Source organism: Streptopelia decaocto, assembly GCF_964273445.1.
Source record: "Streptopelia decaocto genome assembly, chromosome: 5".
Lineage (NCBI taxonomy): Eukaryota > Metazoa > Chordata > Aves > Columbiformes > Columbidae > Streptopelia > Streptopelia decaocto.
Window position 1 is genome coordinate 20,107,984 of NC_138659.1, and position 18,812 is coordinate 20,126,795.

The following is an 18,812-nucleotide window of genomic DNA, read 5'->3' on the forward strand; positions in this document are numbered from 1 at the left end:
ATAATTTTGTTAGAAGAAAGCATATAATTTGGATCAGTCTTTATCTTCTGAGGATTTGTAATACTTAACTAAAAATGACTTCAGGCTGTAACTTGCTCTAAAAAGTAATGTATTTCGTGGTAAACTTCAAAATGTGTGTTCCCTGCTGTGTTTCATAAAATAACTATTTTTTCGTTTAAAGCTCACTTCTAATTGGTAGTGATGTATTAGTATGAGATTTTACATAGCAGTGGTCTGTGATGCTGAGTGCCTTGAGACTGCTTTCTAAAATGGTAAAATAGGCGTCCTTTCCCTGGAAGCTAGGTCACTTTCCTCATTTAACAGTTTGTTTAACTTCTAGTTTTGCAAATAGCTGTCTGCTGACAGCCTCTCATGAAGTCTCGCTCAAACCAGCAAGGTAGAGCAAGGGCATAAATCTGCCTATGCAGTCAGGCTGCAGAATCAGTGACTTATTTGTCTTAGTGTTCAACTCATCGTGTCAGCTCTTTCAAATTTGGACATAATCAGCTGATTTTTTTTTTTTTTTCTTGTCTGTGTATGTGTAGTCTACCCTTTACACTTTAGGCACTAGAGATTATGAATAATGATGAGACCAAATCAAACAGTGTGGTTGTATAAATAGCAAATTTTCCTATGGGCCTTTTTTTGACCCAGTATACTCATGGTGGCAGATTCTTCACTTTGAGATAAATCCAATGGATCTCAGGGAGGTTCTAAGGTTCTGGGCCACTGTTTTATTGTTTCACTTGCAACACGATTCAGAAAAAACATTTGGTTTTATGAGCTATTCAGGCCAGTAGTTTTTCAGATAACGCTCAGGTTTGAGTCCTTTCCTGAACAGGCATTGTGTTCAGCATGGGCACAAGTACTTTCCTAATTAAGAATTTTCTCTCCCAGTGTAGAATTTTTTCATGCTTTATTCTTCCTTCAAAGATCTAGAAGTGGTATTCAGTTGCAACTGATGTATTTTTTGAGTCTCCATCACGTGCAGAATACTGGAGCTCTGCGTTGTATATTTGATAGACTTTTCTTTGTAGTTTTGAAAAAATCATAGGCAATTTTTATTGTTCTCTGTTACAGGTTTGCAGGAGCAATGGAAAGATTGCAAGCAGAGAGTGAACTTATTAACAGAGTAAATAGCACTTACCTGGTGCGGCACAGGACCAAAGAGTCAGGAGAATATGCAATTAGTATTAAGTAAGTGGAATAAGATCTCCTACAGAAAGTTTTCCTGTTTTTTTTTTTTTTATGTCTAGATAACATTTGAAATAAATAAGGAAAAAATAAAAATGTGCTTCATTTAATATAATCATACATAACTTTTAAGAGAATCAGCATAGGAAAACTGAAGCTGCTGACAAAAATACCCAGAATTTGTAGTAGGAAGGTAGTTATAGTTTTATAACACTGGTGTAGTGACTACAAAAATGATGGTCTGGTATGTTGGGTGAGAGTAAGCAAGTGTTCGGAGTGCAATGTGATCTGCTTCTCTGAAGTAAGATTGTTTCATTTACTTCAGTGAGAACTTGACAAAGCCCTTTGCATCCCAGACGTTTCAGTAAAATGTGGGTTCATAAATTCTGTGGATGCAAATTATCGTGAGGGTCTTGTTTGCTTCCATGTTGTTTATAAACATGAATATAAAAGTAAGAAATAGATGGGAATTCCCAATTAGAATGAGCAGTTAGCTGTGACTTTTTTTTTTTTCCTGAATACAGATTACCTCTTTAGCTGTACTTTAATAAATATATTTGGTTAATTAGATGTCAACTTTGTTTTGGCACAGATATACATTTTGTCTTAAGAATTTATTTGTGTGGTGTTATTGGGGCATGTCCTCAGGTAATTATTGATTTTGTCTGATTAAAACCGCATTTATATTCATAAGCTATTCATTGCCTACAGGTACAATAATGAAGTGAAACATATCAAGATTTTAACAAGAGATGGCTTTTTCCACATTGCAGAAAATAGAAAATTTAAAAATTTAATGGTAAGCATTGATTAGGTTTTTAACAACGTCCGATTTTCTATGTAACCATTGCTGTTAGTGAGAGCTCCGTTGGTTTGTGAAGTTGCAGAAGGCTGTGAGATATTTTAATTGTGTCCATACCTGTTAATAGGATAATTTTTATTTTTATGGTTTATATGCTAGGTAATGATAGTATGTGCTTAAAACTACATATTTATATATAGGACTGGACTGTGTCCCTTGCAGTGATATGGAAGAGGAGAGGAATACAGTAATGATCCCTAAAAATAGTTAGGGAGGGTTCCTTCCCTGCCCAGCACATGTACACATGCGCTGCTGGACATAACGATGCCTATTGATGTGTAAGTTCAGAGGGAGAAGTACGTAGCATGCCATGTGTCACAGGGCCCAGAAGAGCTCAGGGGAGCTTGGTCTCCCTCGTCTTGGTGCACCAGGTAAAGAAGTGCAGCTAGAGAATAGGGCTGTCAAAACTGCTAGTAGCTCAGAAGTCCTTCTAGGAATATTAGTCATCTGGAGGCAATATCGACTAGTCTAGATTAAAGCAACTGTGTGTGGCTACTTGGAATTTATACTCCGTGCCAACAAACCACTCACTAGTGAACTCTAAACACGCAAAACATAGGCTCTCTCATTAACTTTCCCTCCAACTATAGGCATAGTTCATCCCTGGAAATAAGAGTTTGATGCTATAACTGCTCAGATCAGTGAGCTTTCAATGTTATGTCAGAGTTCTCTTGTACTTGGAAGAAATTCCTTTTTTCATCCTTAATTTTGAAGAATTTTTGATAACTTACTTTGCGCAGACAAGACTCATAAATACAAGGTGTCCAAATAAATTACCTTAGTGCATTTGTAAAATGTTACTGCTTAAGCATTTTCTGTTGCATTGTTAAAGGAAGCTCATTCAATATATTATAGAGTGCAACCAATTGGATTAAAAGTTACACTGCAGCCTTCCTGCATGCATATCCAAGTACTCTAAAGCAAAAAAGGACTATACAAAACAAGAGTAGGGAGAAAAGCTTTAAAAGCAAGAAGCCTTAGAAATTATTTTAATTTAATCCCTGATACTCTGTCAAGCAAGAGCATCCAAGTGCTAAAAAATCAAGAAGAAATTTATGCTTTGCTTCACCTGATTTGAAATAAGTGCTCATTAGAATGAGGAGAACTTAAATTTCCAGATGAAGAATGCACCAAACTGTTTCCACACTCTGTCTTCCTTTGACATTTAAAAAACAGTGAAGTGTTCAGTATTATGGCTGAGGACCCTGAGATTTTGTCATTGGTAGCAACAGAAATCATGGTGCTCCTCAACCATGTGAAGGAGGTGGCTGCTTAGTCTGCAATCACTGCAAATGATTCACTGGAAACTGGTGAGAACATGAGTGCTCTGGGGATCTTCACAAAGCAAGTGAGCTGGAGTCACATGCTGCCAGGTATCTTCTTACAGTAATGATGCAGTTTCAAGCATTGATGCTGGTTTCAAAATAGAGCTGAATGATCAGAGATACAAGTATAGGACACAAACTTGGATAAAAAAGCAAACAAATAGAATATGCGTTGTTTCAAAGAATTTAGAGGACAAAAAGATTTCTAGGGTAAAAGCCTCATTGCAACCAGTTTAGACTTGCTAACATTTTACTAGGAAAACATCATTTCATAACATGGTTTTAGGATATTATATGACATCTGCCTCTGAGAGTTAAATAGACAAGTAAGTGATAATGTAAATACTGTTGGCATGTGCTGTGGAACAACTGCTTTGTTCTGGGTAGATACAAGAGAAAATGTAACAGCGTCTGGAAGAAGAGAGGAACAAATTAGTCTGAGTAGAACTGGGTGCACATGAGAGACAAAGCCAGCAGCATGGAAACCTAAAGTAGTGATCTGCAGTGACACAGTGTTCTGTGTTACATTGGAGGTAACAGAAGTAGAACAGCTCTGGTACATGGTGTTCACAGTACATTTGAAAGACTTTCACAAGAGTAGTTAAAATGTGCTGAGTGGGTAAAGCAAGTCAAGGTGCAGGGAAATGTCAGCTCTGCTGCTGATGTGATTCGTGGTGATGTGACACACTCCTGTGGAGCCCCATCCATGCTGACATGGGCTATGTACCTTAGTTGTCTGTTTGTAAGCTTGCTACTGTGATTTGTGCAATGAATGTTTTAGAGGCCAGTTGTATGTTGACTAGTTTCATGGAAGAATATTATTAAAAGGTAAGCTTTTAAAAGCAAATGAATCTTTGTGACCCAAAGCACTTTTTTTTTTTTTTTTAAATTTTGCCATTAACTAAAATCTGTTGAATTCTTATTATATTTACCAAACAGCATAATTCTTATGAACTTACGTGGTGCAAAAAGTTAACAGAAGTTTAATACTAGTTATTTTTCCATTTATCCAGAAATGATACTTTGAATGCTGCTTACTTAAAAATCACCCTCTCTGTTGCCTTGGTAATTTTAATGACTGGGTACTCATTGTTGATATGTGACAGAAAATTTGGTTGACATTGTAGCTTGGGTTTGAACACAATACTATTTCCTAATTTTGACCTATGCTTGGCTTGGTTAACTTTGATTTTGGAAATCTAAGTGTAAGTAGAATTGAAAGACTGAGTTACTGGTGTGAGTGGTTTACAGTAAATACTTTGCTTTGTGCTTGCATTTCTGAAGAGTGAACTCTGGCAGTTGAAGTATTAATCAAATGATGTATGTTTCCTTTGATTTGTCTGGTCACTTTCAATCTTATTCTAGGCTCTATATACAAACTATGAGATATTTACATTATAGAGGCTAATTCAAATGTAAGAGACAATGGCAGGGGTTGACAATAGAAAGGAATAACACGAGCTGTCAGTATTTTGATGGGTGTTGCCTTGTGTTGAATAGAAACTAAATAAATTATTTCCTTGCCTACATAAACAATTTGAGCCAGTTTTTATGTTTGTGTGCATATATATAATTTGTCCCTGTATGTGTGTGTGCATATGTATGTTTACATAAATGCACACATATACAAATAGACAATTTTTTTTTTATTGGACCCAAGGAGAAGTGCTGGATTTTTCAGTCAGTGTGCACTATTTGTCACCCTGCACCTCCAATTGTAATGGTAGAGCCTTGAAAGTTTTGCATGGTCTGTGTATCTGCTCATTAAGTTGCTGTTGCCTTACATGCTAATATGCAAGCCTCATGCTTTATTTTGGATCTGTTTACTTACAAATGCATGTATGGATAAACATCACTTATAATTGCAAAATAAATTTGAGAAAACAGAGACAGTTACTGTTATATACTTAACAAGCAGATGATCTTGCCTTCTGCCTGACTTCAGAAAAGCGAATACATGCTCAGCCTGTCTCAAAGGAGCAATGAGTGCTGACTCTGGCAATAACATTTTACTTAATAAAAAAAAAAAAAATTAAAAAAAAATCAATAAACCTCCCTAAATCCTGAAAAGCCAGACAAGTGGAAGCGTAAAAGCAGTCATTATTTATGATGCTTGATTTTTTTAAAAAAATAAACATGTACTGTGAGATGTTGTTTTATAAAATAAGGTCACTTGTGATAAAACTATCATGGACTGTACACCAGAATGTTGAAAAGGATGTGGTTTCAGTTTCCAGTGACAGTGTCTTTTCCTTTCTGAAAGGAACTTGTAGAATATTATAAGCACCACTCTCTCAAAGAAGGCTTTCGAAGTTTGGATACTACTCTTCAGTTTCCATACAAAGAATCTGAAAACTCAGTGGGACAAAGGAGTAACAGAGCGAGTGGCAACGGTGTGTATTATACAATTTTGTATATTATTTTCTGTCATATAAATATTAAAAGGACAAGGTATTTTGAACATCTTCATTTTCCATTTTTGACATATAACCAATTAATATGGTAATGCTTTTAGCTAGGATTTTTTTGAAGCCAAGCAGATTCAGATCTGCCAGGGGTTTATAAACATGTCTAGCAAGTTTGTCTTGCTGTCAAACTAAAAACCTCCCTGATATTCGGAAATCTATTAGGCATGCTGGTGAGAGATTAAACTGCATCCTGCCTAGTTTTTTCAGACATTTGCATACATGCAGCTACAAGTGTTAATAATATGTGACAATTTCTAATCTTAAAAAGGGATTTAAATAAATCAGTCTTGTAGTGTAGCCATATCATGTAGGATCTCAGTAATACCACATACATTTCTCAAAAAAACCCCCACATTAGATTTACTGTATGTATCAATTATTTTTATGCCTGCCTTTTAACCTTAACTGTTTACTACAGGCTTCTAAGCTTCTGAAAGTTAATGAACTACTGTACAATGTAAATAGCAATTTAAAAGTTTTGAAGTTTAGCAATAAACTGAAAAGATTCACAATGCATGTGGTATCCTTTATTTAACCTATTACAACTTAAGTGGAAGTTAGCATGACTTTTAGGACACATAAAAGTTCAATGTTAATGAGAAAAACTACCACATGGCTGGTCTCTGGAAAGTATATGATGTTTGTGTCAAAGAGCAAATATTAGATTTGCAGTTCTGCAGACTTTATCTTTGTACTGCAACAGATGATAAGAGGGAAATAAAAATGAATGGGGATTTTAACAATATGAAGACTGCTGTGAAAGACCCTAGAGTCCAGTCTAGTTTTCGTGATGATGAAGCTGGCTGGGTTACTTTCATTTGCTGTGTTTGTGAGCTTGTGAGCTTGCCTCTGTTCCTTAACATTTCTATAACTTTGGAGACTTTCTTCCTCCCCTAATTAAAATGAAGATAATTTAGGACAGATGATTCTAAGAAACCAGTATGTGTCTGTGCATTTCATTTGCTCTGTCTCTACCCCCTAGTTCCTCTTTATTCCTTCAATTTCTGTTTTCTTTCACTACTTCCCAGGACCTCTGTCAGTACATCTCTCTTCTTTGTGAATTTCTGTCCCATCCTTTCTTCTCCCTCTAGCTTGCCATCTCCCTTTGCTTCTCTCTTCCTCTTGTCATCTCTTGTCCTTTCCTTGTGCACTGCTTACTTTACTTTGCATTTGTTTTGATTATTATTGATTGTGAGCAGAGCCCATTTGTTTTCTTTCCTTTCTTAGGCCAGTTTGAATGTATCTATATTGTCCATCTGTGCTTATTAGTCTGCAAGAGCATTAGCTCAATTGTTTCAAGCTTTACAGGATACAAGACTTCTGGTACAACCTCATTACCTTCAGTCCACATACAAAAGAAAACATCTCCTTTAATAAGATCTTTTAGGCAGTATATGGAAGAGCAAGAGAAATGAGTATGGGATGCTCTCATTTTAGTCAAGGGGATGAGAAAGTGCATCTCTGCTACAGAAAATACCAGCCATATAATGTTACAAACTGTGCTGGTGGGAAATGGCAGGTTTTGTCCTTGGCCAAACTGATATTAATAATAGTTAAAAAAACCCCTCTGAATTCTCAGGGTCCTAATATAAAATCTAATAGATTTCCAAAATTCTGCTAGCCTACCTGGATAGACTCTGGATGACACGTTGATTTAGGAGATTGAACAGTTTTCTTGTAAGTATTAGCATGTTCCTGAGTGTGTACTTTGTTTGGCTTTTTTTCTCTTTTTAAGCAAAATGTCCATGATTAACAGCCCATCTGTGAGTCATGCTGCTCAGTTTTAAAGGTATCTTGTTAGTTTTTACTAAGTTGATGTTGAAATATCTATTATATCTAGGCTGTGTGAACCCTGCTGAGCTTGGAAAGAAGTTGGTAAACTTTAGGCTGTAGTATTGTTTAGTAGAGGAAGCAAATAAGTCATGGGGCAGTGGCTGGACATTGAGTTTACTTCACAGCCCTCAGTGAGAGCTGCCACACAGCTGGTTGTTCACCTCTTCCCACTTGAACTGCGTGCAAGAAAAGCTGTTGTTGAAAGGAAGCCAGACAAGTCAGCTGAAGAGGCAGAAGGGCACTTTCCTGTGGTTTTTGTGGTTTGTTGTGTGGCAGTAGGTGTGGGGTATCCCTAATAATGGGTGTGTGACTGGTCTTCCTGGGCTCAAGGAATTCTTTGATATGCACGAGTTCCTGCATTTGTACTGTTAAGAAGTGGGGTGCACAAAATTAAAGAAGAAAAAAAAAATCTGATAAATCTGAAAATATTTGGAAGAGTCTGCAGTTTAGATTTGCTTCTCTGAAACCCTGAATGGGTGTCTTCTTTCTACTTTACTCTTTGAAAAATGCAATTGTTAAAATTAAATTATAGATCCAAATTTTCTAGTTATAGTCAATTTCCTTCCAGACATCCTTAGTAGGGAACCTTAGTTTCCTTATTATCAATGAATTATATAGTTAAAAAACTATTATTTAAGTCTTGTGCCAATATTTCAATGTTCTTTTGCTTTTCTCTTTTTCTCTTTCTTTCTCTAAGCCCCTTTGTTCTGTGGGTTTTCTTTTGTAACTCCTCCAGACTACAGCTTTGTTCCCCCTTCCTCCACTCCTTTCTGGTCAGGTACTGCTTTACTGCTTTTATATTTCTGCTAAATTTGCTTCTGTTGTTTCTGTGTGTAGTGGCCAAGGGAAGGGACGAATCTAATACTTCAGTTCTCTGACTCCAAAAACTGAGTTATTACATGATATTCTTGGAGTTTAACAAAAATCAAGCTCTTAAACTTTCCAAAAAGTTTCTATTACAATTAGAAGTTTGAGTAGGTTTTACCAAAGCTCAATAGTCGCAGCAGATTGAATCAGTAACCACTTGACCATTAATTTGCTATGTAGTTGGCAGCTATGAACTACATATATTTTAATGTGTTGGTTCAAGTGCACAAACCTGAAATTTCACTGACCATAGACAAAGAACATATTCGTCCCATCCCTGCAGCAAACCATGCTGCAGCAGCATCTTAGAATACAGCAGGGTTTTTTTGTAGAAAATGCTTTCTTTAAATTCTGCATTAACATTGTCAATTAATTTTACGCATCTGTTTTCTAGATATGGTTTTATTTATTCTCATTTAACCATCTCTGGCTTTAATAAATGCAAACCTTTTAAAATATGAGACTGCATAAAAATGCTTAAAGTAGTCACAGTGGTAGTCTCAATTAGTGCATCAGTATGGCTAGGACATGCTCTGGTCTCTAAGACCTAGTTATCAAAGAAGTGAGCTGCACCGCTGGACAATTCAAGATTTTGCTAGTAGGAAGGTAAATGCCTTCGAGGAGCGTATGGAAGGAGCTACTACTGTTGAACACAGTGTTCACTCAGACGACACTGATGCACCTCTGTGTGCAGGGGATGGAGGACTCCGTCTAGGTTGTGCAAATCAAGACCGAAGCTGGCTTTGCACCAGGGAAAGAGAGGGGTCTGGCATGCACAAACGTGGATGTGTCATTATTAAGATCTGACTAGGGTATCTGAGTAAGCGGTGTGTTTTACACCTGCCCACAGAGGCCATTCAAATGAGATGGATTCTTAAGGCTTTCCGTGGTTTTTAGAGGGGAAAAGGATGTTCATAGCAGCTTGGTTGTAGAATGGCGAGTGTACTTACTTGTGCCGAGAGTGTCTCTGAGCCTTCCCTCAATTCAGGCCAGGGATTTCAATCTCAATGTCATATACTGCTCTCGAATGTTCTGCCCCTCAGTTGTTCATTGTTTTGGAGTCTATTCCTTCCATTTCCACCTTACTTATAAATTGGGGGGTGGAGAGGGGGCGCGGATACTTTTGCTTCCTTTCAGTAGTCTTGACATTGACTGTGAATCCAAGCTTTAAGACACTCTTCCAGTCGCTTCCAGTTGACATTTACTTATATAAAGGGACACATCTGTAGAAAAGATGAACAGAAAGTCGTTCTGGTGTTACCATGTACCCAGTGGTCATGACATTCAGCTGGAATGTCTGAAGTACTTGCCTCATTTGAATTGGAGAACACAAAGGAGTTAAGTTTTGCCCCTTTATTGTAGGTAAATACTGTGAGCTTCTATCCTTTTGGGCAAGGTTAGAACATGACCTATTTCATTCATGCATGCAGTGCTTGGTCGTAAAGTCTGTTCTTACTGGAACTGGTATTTGTTTCATGGAAACAAAATTCTGAAGTGGCCTACAGTGATAGAACCGCAATCAAGATTCAGGGTTACATTAAGCCTTATTGCACGTTCCCTATATTCCCATATATAGTTTCAACAAATTATAATTATATTCCTTTTTTTTTTTCCTATGAAAAACTTTTCTAAAATAGCCAAACAATTTGCTTACATTAAACGAACAAATACTTATTGCATGATATTACAAGTATTTTTTTCAGAGTTATCTACAGAGCTGGCTTAGTTCTGATGTGGAAGCTGGTAACACAGGAGAAGGGTTAAGCCAACTACTGAGAACTACTGGTGGTGTTTGTGTAATAGAACTGAGGTTTAGTTCAAACATTCATTGCTTCACAGAGCATGGAAACTAATACACAAGAACAATCCTTAGGGGATAGGGCTTCAGAATTACGTGGAGGCTATACCACAATGAGAGAGAAACAACCACCCATAGCTTTTATAATGATACATTGACCCTTATGACATTTAAGCACAGGCAGAAACATGAGCGAGACCAGCCTGCCATGATCATATGGAGCATCTTTTATTTGCATCCCAGTTCCTTCATCAGTGGCCCAAACTAGGATTGCGTTGTTTGCAGCACATCTGTCTCGCTGTCAATGAGAAACTTTCCCAACATACTCTAGTGTGGATCAAGACTGACTGTAGTTCCCTGTCTTTTCTTCTGTTTGCAGAAGAAAAGGGTAGGTTAAGAAAAAAAAAGTGCATTTTTCTTATTCACACATGTACCTTTTATTTACTTCTCTTGGGCTTCTCAGTCTGTTTCCTGTTAATCCTCTGAGTATCTCCCTCCTAATACACGTTTTTTTTATTTATTACTGCTTTCTCAGTAGATTATTTTCTTTTTTATTGCTTTTTATTTTTTCTCTTCTTTAATTTCTCATTCACATTTTTCTGATGGCCGCTTTTTTCATTCCATCTCTGCTGTTAATCCTATTCTCTCTCCTTCCACACTCTCCCTCTAGCTATCCTCTTTCTCTTCTTCACTCAGTGTTTCTTCTGTGTTGCATCTGTACAGATGTCCTTTCCACATGCTGTCTTCCCTCAAGTATCATTCATTTCATTCATCTGATTTGGAATTCAGGGCTCATGGTCTTTACTCAAGTTGTTTTTGTGACTGTGTCACCAGAGAGATATGGCTAATATTTTTTCCAAAATTAGCACCGTCATTTTCCTTTATTCCATCACTCATCTGGCTTGGATTTATATATTTGCCATCATGAGCATCACTTTTATTTGAAAATATGGATGCTGGATTCTAAATTAATCTAAATTCTGCTACTTTCTGCTGCAAGACTTTGGGAGATATATGGTTTTGATTTCTCTTGCTTCCTTCTTCTTTTTCTCTTTGGCCTTACAACTTGAAAAAGAGTTAGAAGTCCTGCTTTACCCCAGATTTGCCCCTCTTTTCTATCCTAGTTTTCCTCAATATTTTCCCTCTTGCATTTCTTCCCTCCTTAGTTCTTTCCCCAATTTTGTTCATCTTTGCCTTGTGTAATCTTCCTCCTTGTCCTTCTATCTCCTTTCTAGAATCTGAAATGACACAGTGATACCCTGGTCCCCAGAATCACTCCTTCTATCCTGCAAAGCTTCCCCTAATCTGCCAGTGATGTTGCACTGACCCTACAGACATAACTGCTCTTCTTGTTATGTGTGGTGTGTTTGTGGTTTTGTTTTTGGTGTGGGGTTTTGTTTTGTTTTGTTTTGTTTTTTCTTTCTTGCTTTCTCTAAAACAATTGCTGCCCATGATGTGCTCTTTCCCTGAAAAACTGATTACCAAAATCCTGATAAGGTACAGGACATAACATTTATGTAAGGATCCAAATGAGTAGTGTCTACACCTGACTTGCTTAAAGGGGAAAAATATGTTTGAACTTTAATATAGTTAATATATCACCTAGATTCTAATGACAACCTCATATTGTAAATATAAGCATTAAATTGGGATAGTTTTTCTTTTTCATATGGCATCCTCTATTGAGAATTTGATAAGCATACCCTGCATAAGCAGTCTGAAATGTTGGCCTAAACTTTGATGGCATGATATAAAAGAGGGTATAATCTGTTGCCAAAACAGTTTTTTAGGCATTCCTTTTTTGTGATATATGTAATAATAATTTAAACATAGTATTCATTGTTATTTTTAAATATTTTTTGTATTGTCTCTGTAAGCTAAAAAAATATTTGAAATATAGTGATTTTCATATATTTAATACTATTATGCAAAAGTCTGTGTTTCTACGAACTGTCCCCAGTAGGGTCAGAAGAAATCCTAAATATGAGCAGAGCTGAAAATGTAAAGATTTTCTATCTTATTTGCCATGTTTTGTGTTCCTGACTTAAAGGCAACTAGTTATGATATTGTTGAAGGCATTGATAAAACTAGAATCTTAATGGTATTTTCTAAAGATGATTGCGAATTTCTAAGAAATTGGAAAGGATTCTGAAAAAAAAAAAGAAATTATAATATGTACATTGTATCAAGTCAACTATCATGATCTTCTCAAATCTTTTCAGAAGGAAGCTTGCTTGTGCTTGTAGATTCCTATCTGCAGTGACTTGTATAGGAAAACAACTGCAAAAGAAAATGGCATTAAATGAAAAATTAAAAAAGAATGCTTTGACCAAATAATCCAGCTGGAATAAATTGATAGAGTACTAGTTTTTTCTAAACTGCTCAGATCAAAGGCCTTTATTTCTTAGGTGTCATGCCCACTTTCCTCTCATTGGAAGAGTCCAGGATTTTTTTTGCAAGTTTGGATATTCTGCATCAGGGTTAAAAACATAATTTCCTATAAATTGTTTGGGAGAAAGGGGCTGGTTTTTGAAATGAGGCTTTTTTCATGTTTTCTTTTTGAAAGATATTTAACAACTTTTTATTGCTTAAAATATTTGGACTTTACATTTGCAAAATGCTTGTGTACTGATATAGCTTAATATTTTTAACTATTAATTTCACTGAAGCTTAGGAAAAAAAATTGTAAGGATTTTTTTTCTTCATGAGAAGTTTTGTAGAACAAATTCACTGGTGATTTACAGAATAAACTCCTAAAAAGAGTAGATTTATATCAACTAATGTTCATGCAGATTGTAACAAATGATCCATACAAATTTCCTGTGGAAACTTTTAACTTGTTTTTTTGCCCATGCTGGTGTTAGCTTCCAATTTTAAGTGCATTAATATTTAACTTGGGAGTTGTTTTTGAAAGAACAGGACCTTATTCTGTTCGTTTTGCTTCATTAGAGGTTTAAAGTTAAATCAACTGTAAATGCTAATAGAAAGAAACTAGTGACCTGTAAAATATGTTGATACATGTAACTGGCAACAAGTTTTGTTATGAAGCACAAACGTATAATAATTGCAAATGTATTTAGGAATTTTTATTTACAGTTTATTTAGTTTTACTCTTTTCTAAGAATAAAAATAACTGTTTAAAAAAAAAAATCACATAAACTCTCTTAAACTTTTACACCATTCACCTATGTTTAAACCTTCCTGATATGTGTAGTGCAGGTGCTTTCACATATGCATAAAATTAATGCAACTGTATGTTGTTATGAAATCATTGTTTTATATTTTACATTACTCTATTTACATTACTTTAGGAGCCTTCAGTTAACAAACCCCAATAATGCAAACATCTGTCTCATTTCAGTGCTAAGCCCGAAGGTGATTGGCATTGCCATAGCCAGGTATGACTTCTGTGCAAGAGACATGAGAGAACTGTCCTTACTGAAAGGGGATGTTGTGAAAATTTATACAAAGATGAGTGCAAATGGCTGGTGGAGAGGTGAAGTAAATGGAAGGGTAAGGTTGTAATTTTTCTTTGTCTCATTTCTACCTTCACTGACAATGACTTTGTAAAAAAAATAACGTGTGTTCCTACATCATAAACCATCTTTATATGTTGAAATTCACAAGATACAGCATGTTCTCATCTGTGTTTCAGAGGAGCCAGGCAGAATTCTTGCCAGGCAGCTTTCCCAGCCACCTACATTAATTGGTTATTTAATGTGACCTGCCAGGCTGAATATTCGGGCAAGATTATATGGTTGGAAAATAACCAGGATTAATAGTACAGCTACAGCTGAACTTTCTTGAACTGTGTTGCACCCATGTATTTGGGGTCAAAAGCTCAGGTTCCTGGTGCCATGGAAGCCTGTTTAGCAGTTTAACACAGAATGATTTTCACACCTATATGCCAGACATTTTTTTTAGGAGGCTGCTGCTTTGATCTCTAAAAACGTGGCTCATATGAAATGGCACATATAGCAGGGATTTTTACAAATTCAATTTACATTGCACTCTGAGACTTGCATGGAAGTCAAGTTTCAGTTTTGACCTATAGCAGCTATATTGTTTCAATATTAGTATACTGCTCTTTAATGCAGATTAATCAGAAGTGCTTGAGGCTACTGTTTCCATCTCTAAAGGGCTGAGCTGCAGGGTCAAAGAATGTGAAGTGGAAGAAAGATTGGCTGGGGGCTCGAAATGAAAGTTGCAAGTCCAGTTGATGTCCAGATTTACTGCTTTATGCAATGTGGAGAAGTGGGGTTTTTTTATGTACAGCAGCCTGGTTATGATATAAATTGAGATGGTCAATTAGACAAGAACCAGGGAAGCAGAAGAAACAGTGGTCATCTTATATACATTTTACATGTGAAGAAAGCTGAGCATCTCATTCTAATGGAGCTATCCACATCCTAAAGGACAACTTGTTATATACTAGCACTCTTTCAGATTGCTTTCACAGCTGAGACCTGAGATCATAAGACCACCTCTGAGCATATTTTAGGAAGGGAGTCTAAAACAAAGTTTATGCAGTTGCTCCTTCCAGTCATGCTCTAGGTTTGGTTTTGAGGTCTTCCACGAGTGTTAAATTGACTTAGGTACAAAGAAGTCTAAGTGAAAAACCTACAGTGAATGGATAAGAAAATTAGAAATATGACATTGCTTTCCTGTATGTCTTATATAATCCTTATTTGATACGTCATTAATTTCAGAATGGAGATCACATTATAACTTATGAAGTGTAAAACACTGGACTCTGCTTTCCAGTTCTGTCTTATTTAAAACTCCTGTTGGTGGCAATGGGATTTAACTCCATGTAATGCAATCAAATAAGTCCTTATTTCCTTTGTAAGAGGATTCCCTGGACCTGACTGAAGCCTGTTAAGTATTTAACTGCTCATTCAAAAAAATAGCAGCATATTTGGGCAAAAGCTTTTTTCATTTGTTTGTTTTTTTGGGAGGTGGGGAGGATTTTGTCTGCGAGTCATCATATCTGCATCTTATTCTTTGATTTTAGGGTACTTTCCCTAACTGTGGCAGTTCAGTCAAGTTTGTCGTTGTAATCTTATACTTACTGAACAGGTCCATTCTTGTTTTGCCTGGTTCAGCCATTTGAAAAAAAATGTTCATCTCATGTATTATTTTGTTCTGCTTTTCCTCTTTTTAGGTGGGCTGGTTTCCATCAACTTACGTTGAAGAAGACGAATGAATTAAAACTTTCCTCTGCTGACCAGCATTTTCAGGGATTGTAAAAATTTAATAGCTTCAAAGTGTTACTGGTCTTGTTAAGTGTTTAAACAGCAGCATTTTTGTCTGTCTGAACCTTCCAGTCTTAATGTTGGGATTTATACAGAAATTTGTGCTGACAGATTATTACCTTGCCCAGAGCTGTGCGAGACACAACCTGCCGATTTGCCACCACTGGGGATCAGTACAAAGTCCAACCTCACCTTCCCAGAAGATCTCTGGAAAACAAATTTCTTTATGCTCCTTTTCATTTCACCCCCTACTACACCACAAATAGTAGCTGTGGCTGAATATTTATTAAGTCTCTTTTCTTCTAGCTAATGTCTGTGATGGTACAAGGAGATGAAGGTTTATTATTCCTTATCACTGAATGCAGAAAACAGTGTTCAGTCATTCCAGTGGGCATAAAGTATAGTCAGTAGACTTTGTCTCGAAACATCAAACTACTTTACTTATCACCTTACAAACAGTTTTAGACTCACAAAAACATTCAGAAGAAAATATGAATGTAGTAAACGTGAGTAGCATTTATGCATATATAATTAGTTAACTGACTACTTTGAGGTCCTACCTAAATCTTCTAACAATTTGTCTAAAAACAGCATTTAAAAAGATGTAGTGATGTGGTTTTGCTTGAAAAAGCATCCACAAAGTGGAATTGTGAAATCCTTTTTTGTCATCCCAAAGGCTTTTTGTGTGAGGTTTTTTCATTTAAGCAGCTGACCGTGAAAGTGCGATTGAGGATAGTCATGACAAGATGAGTTTTAAAATTTTGAGCATTAACATTAAATATTGTATTCTAGAGGAGAATGTACTAATGCAAGATAATGTCTCTTCTTAAGAACAAAACTGCTTATCTTGACTCTTGATTGATTCAGATGAACTTTAATGCTTCCAACTCTGAGTTGCTTTTTCAGAATTAGACAGGAGTTTCTGTTGCCTTTTGTGGTTTTATGAGATAATGCAAGGGAAACTTCCAGACTTCTTTGTGCCCTTTCCTCTCTTGTTCCCTGGGATGTTAACAGCAGTGCAATGAGTGAGTGGTCTTGTTGCAGTGTTATGCATATCCCCAAGGGAAACTGTATCTAGATTAGCTAGCTTAAAACATCAGGCCTTGTAAAATGGTGTCCACCCATTGATGAGGCAGTGTATTAATACATTTATGCAGGGTCAGAAATGCTGTAGTTATAAGCAAAAATAGATGTGGGTGATGTCTTCAGATGTGCAGCTTTGACTATTTAGATAATGTCCTACCTGGCTTGAAAACTTCTAAGAAAATAAAGCTCTGAAATGCATTTTCTTTCTAGGGTAACACTGGCCAATCAGGAAAGTTAATTCATCATGTCTCACCTCCTATCTTTTGCTTTTCCCTCTCCAGTTTTCACATAGGCAATTACTGTGCATAGACACTGCACAATTTAACGCTGCAGTTTTTCCCACTCTCCAAGTAACCTAACATCCACTGTTCATCCACAGAGCAGAATCTTGCAGTGCACATTTCAGATTCCTTTTGGCTGTCCCCAGTGTTCTTTGTTTCTTTCTGGCCTCCTGGCCATTGGGAAGAACCAAGCATAGCACAGAGGATTCACAGTAATCCCCTTCATCTCTGCAACCTTCTTACCCATCTGTTACACCTGGCATACACTGGTGACCAGGTGAAAGAGAGGATTTTCTAATTAGAAATCCTCCAGTTGTGAGATTCAGGGTTGCAGATGAAATTCTGCTGATGCTCTAACTTTTCAAGAATTTACCTCAAAATTATGTAAACTGTGATTGTGTTGAGTATATTACTTGACAGAACAATTGAGATCATTTGTAAATATGTATATTATGCATAAAACATATGTTGTAAATGGTGTGTGCAGCAGTGTAGACTAGGGTATACTGTTGTTGATCATGTTTTGCCATGCAGTTTTATTGTCTGTTGTGAGCCTGATCCAATATTCCTTAAGTAGGCAAAGTTGATTCTTTCACAGTTTTGCCTGCTCAAGGGGTAGAGGAATAGGCTCTAGGCCTGTGAAGTGTTTAGTGCTTTGCTGTCTTATAGTTCTGAGAAGAGGCAGTTTAATTCAATATGAGTTGAGATATACATCAGTCATTTTCAACAGCTTGGCTTTAGAATAATTTTGAGTAGTTTCTCCATCCTAAAGCTGCTGTAAAGCTTCTAAGCAATTCCCGAGTCCGGTAATCAGCCTTTGAGAAGAATGAAAGCCATAGCTAAATTTACTTCTGTGGATATATTGACACGTCGTTGTCTGTGTTTAATGCCATATATTGGTTAAGTTAATGCTGCATCTTAAACTATATTTTAAGTACCAAAGACTTCCTAAATATCTGGAGTGTCTCTTTCATGTACTGCTTTTGCCTGTATGGAAGTTTTGTTGTCATGCAATAATGGAGTTACAGTACTTTAATTTGTACTATTTTGTAAATATGTTAAATATAATAAACTGGTTAATTTTTTTTTGTTTAATGGTATGTGTCCAAATGCGTAGCTGGCTAGTATCAAGGTTGTGCTTTTGTTGTCTAACTGCCTTCTCATTGTGAGGAGGAGTTGATAATGTTCTGTTTTGGTTTCCCAGATTTCTATAATCCTTGTTTAGCTGTAAAACTGAGCTGTCAATGTAAATAGGATAGTATAGCTTTGCTTGAGAGCCTTTTATTCTCAGGATACTTTGACTTCTGCCACATCCAGGAAGGTGGTGTGGGGGTTTTTTGTTTTTTAGCCATAGAGAACATTGTGCAATCGGTCATATACTGTTGATTTTTGTCTGTCAAAGATGACACTTGTAGTTTTTCGATTGCAAAAAAAATTGTTCTTAAAAAGTTTCCTTTTATGTGTCATATTTCATAGCAATGTCCTTTCTCTTCCATCTTCTGCTTTTCTCCTCTGTCATTTGTGAATTAACATACAGATTCAGGTTGAATTGAGCTCAAATATTAAAATATAGTCTATGTCTAATTTCATGGGCTACTTTATAACCTTTTCGTGATAACGCCTTCATGCATTTTTTACAATACAACATTCGTTATTAATATATTTATAAAAATATTTCTGGACAGGTAAATTAATTCAGCAAGGTCAGTGATGATACAATTGCAGTGTTGTTTTTTTGTGTCCCTTCTGGTTTTCAGTAGCAGAGATTTTCTTGTGGAACTGCCCTTCTAACAGATAATGATTACATTTAATGATGCATTTACACATCTCTGCAGATGTAAGG

General features: G+C 36.3%; 1 protein-coding gene across 1 annotated transcript in view; it reads left to right on the plus strand.

Annotated features, from left to right (window-relative positions):
• The window catches only part of VAV3 (vav guanine nucleotide exchange factor 3), a 161,777-nt gene extending 143,723 nt beyond the window's left edge, over positions 1 to 18,054 (plus strand). The window contains exons 23-27 of the mRNA XM_082052620.1: positions 1,081 to 1,197; positions 1,906 to 1,993; positions 5,645 to 5,774; positions 13,709 to 13,860; positions 15,512 to 18,054. Of these exons, the coding sequence (XP_081908746.1) occupies positions 1,081 to 1,197; positions 1,906 to 1,993; positions 5,645 to 5,774; positions 13,709 to 13,860; positions 15,512 to 15,553 (529 nt within the window). The 3' untranslated portion in view covers positions 15,554 to 18,054. The remainder of the gene's footprint in view (positions 1 to 1,080; positions 1,198 to 1,905; positions 1,994 to 5,644; positions 5,775 to 13,708; positions 13,861 to 15,511) is intronic.
• Positions 18,055 to 18,812: the final 758 nt, after the last annotated feature.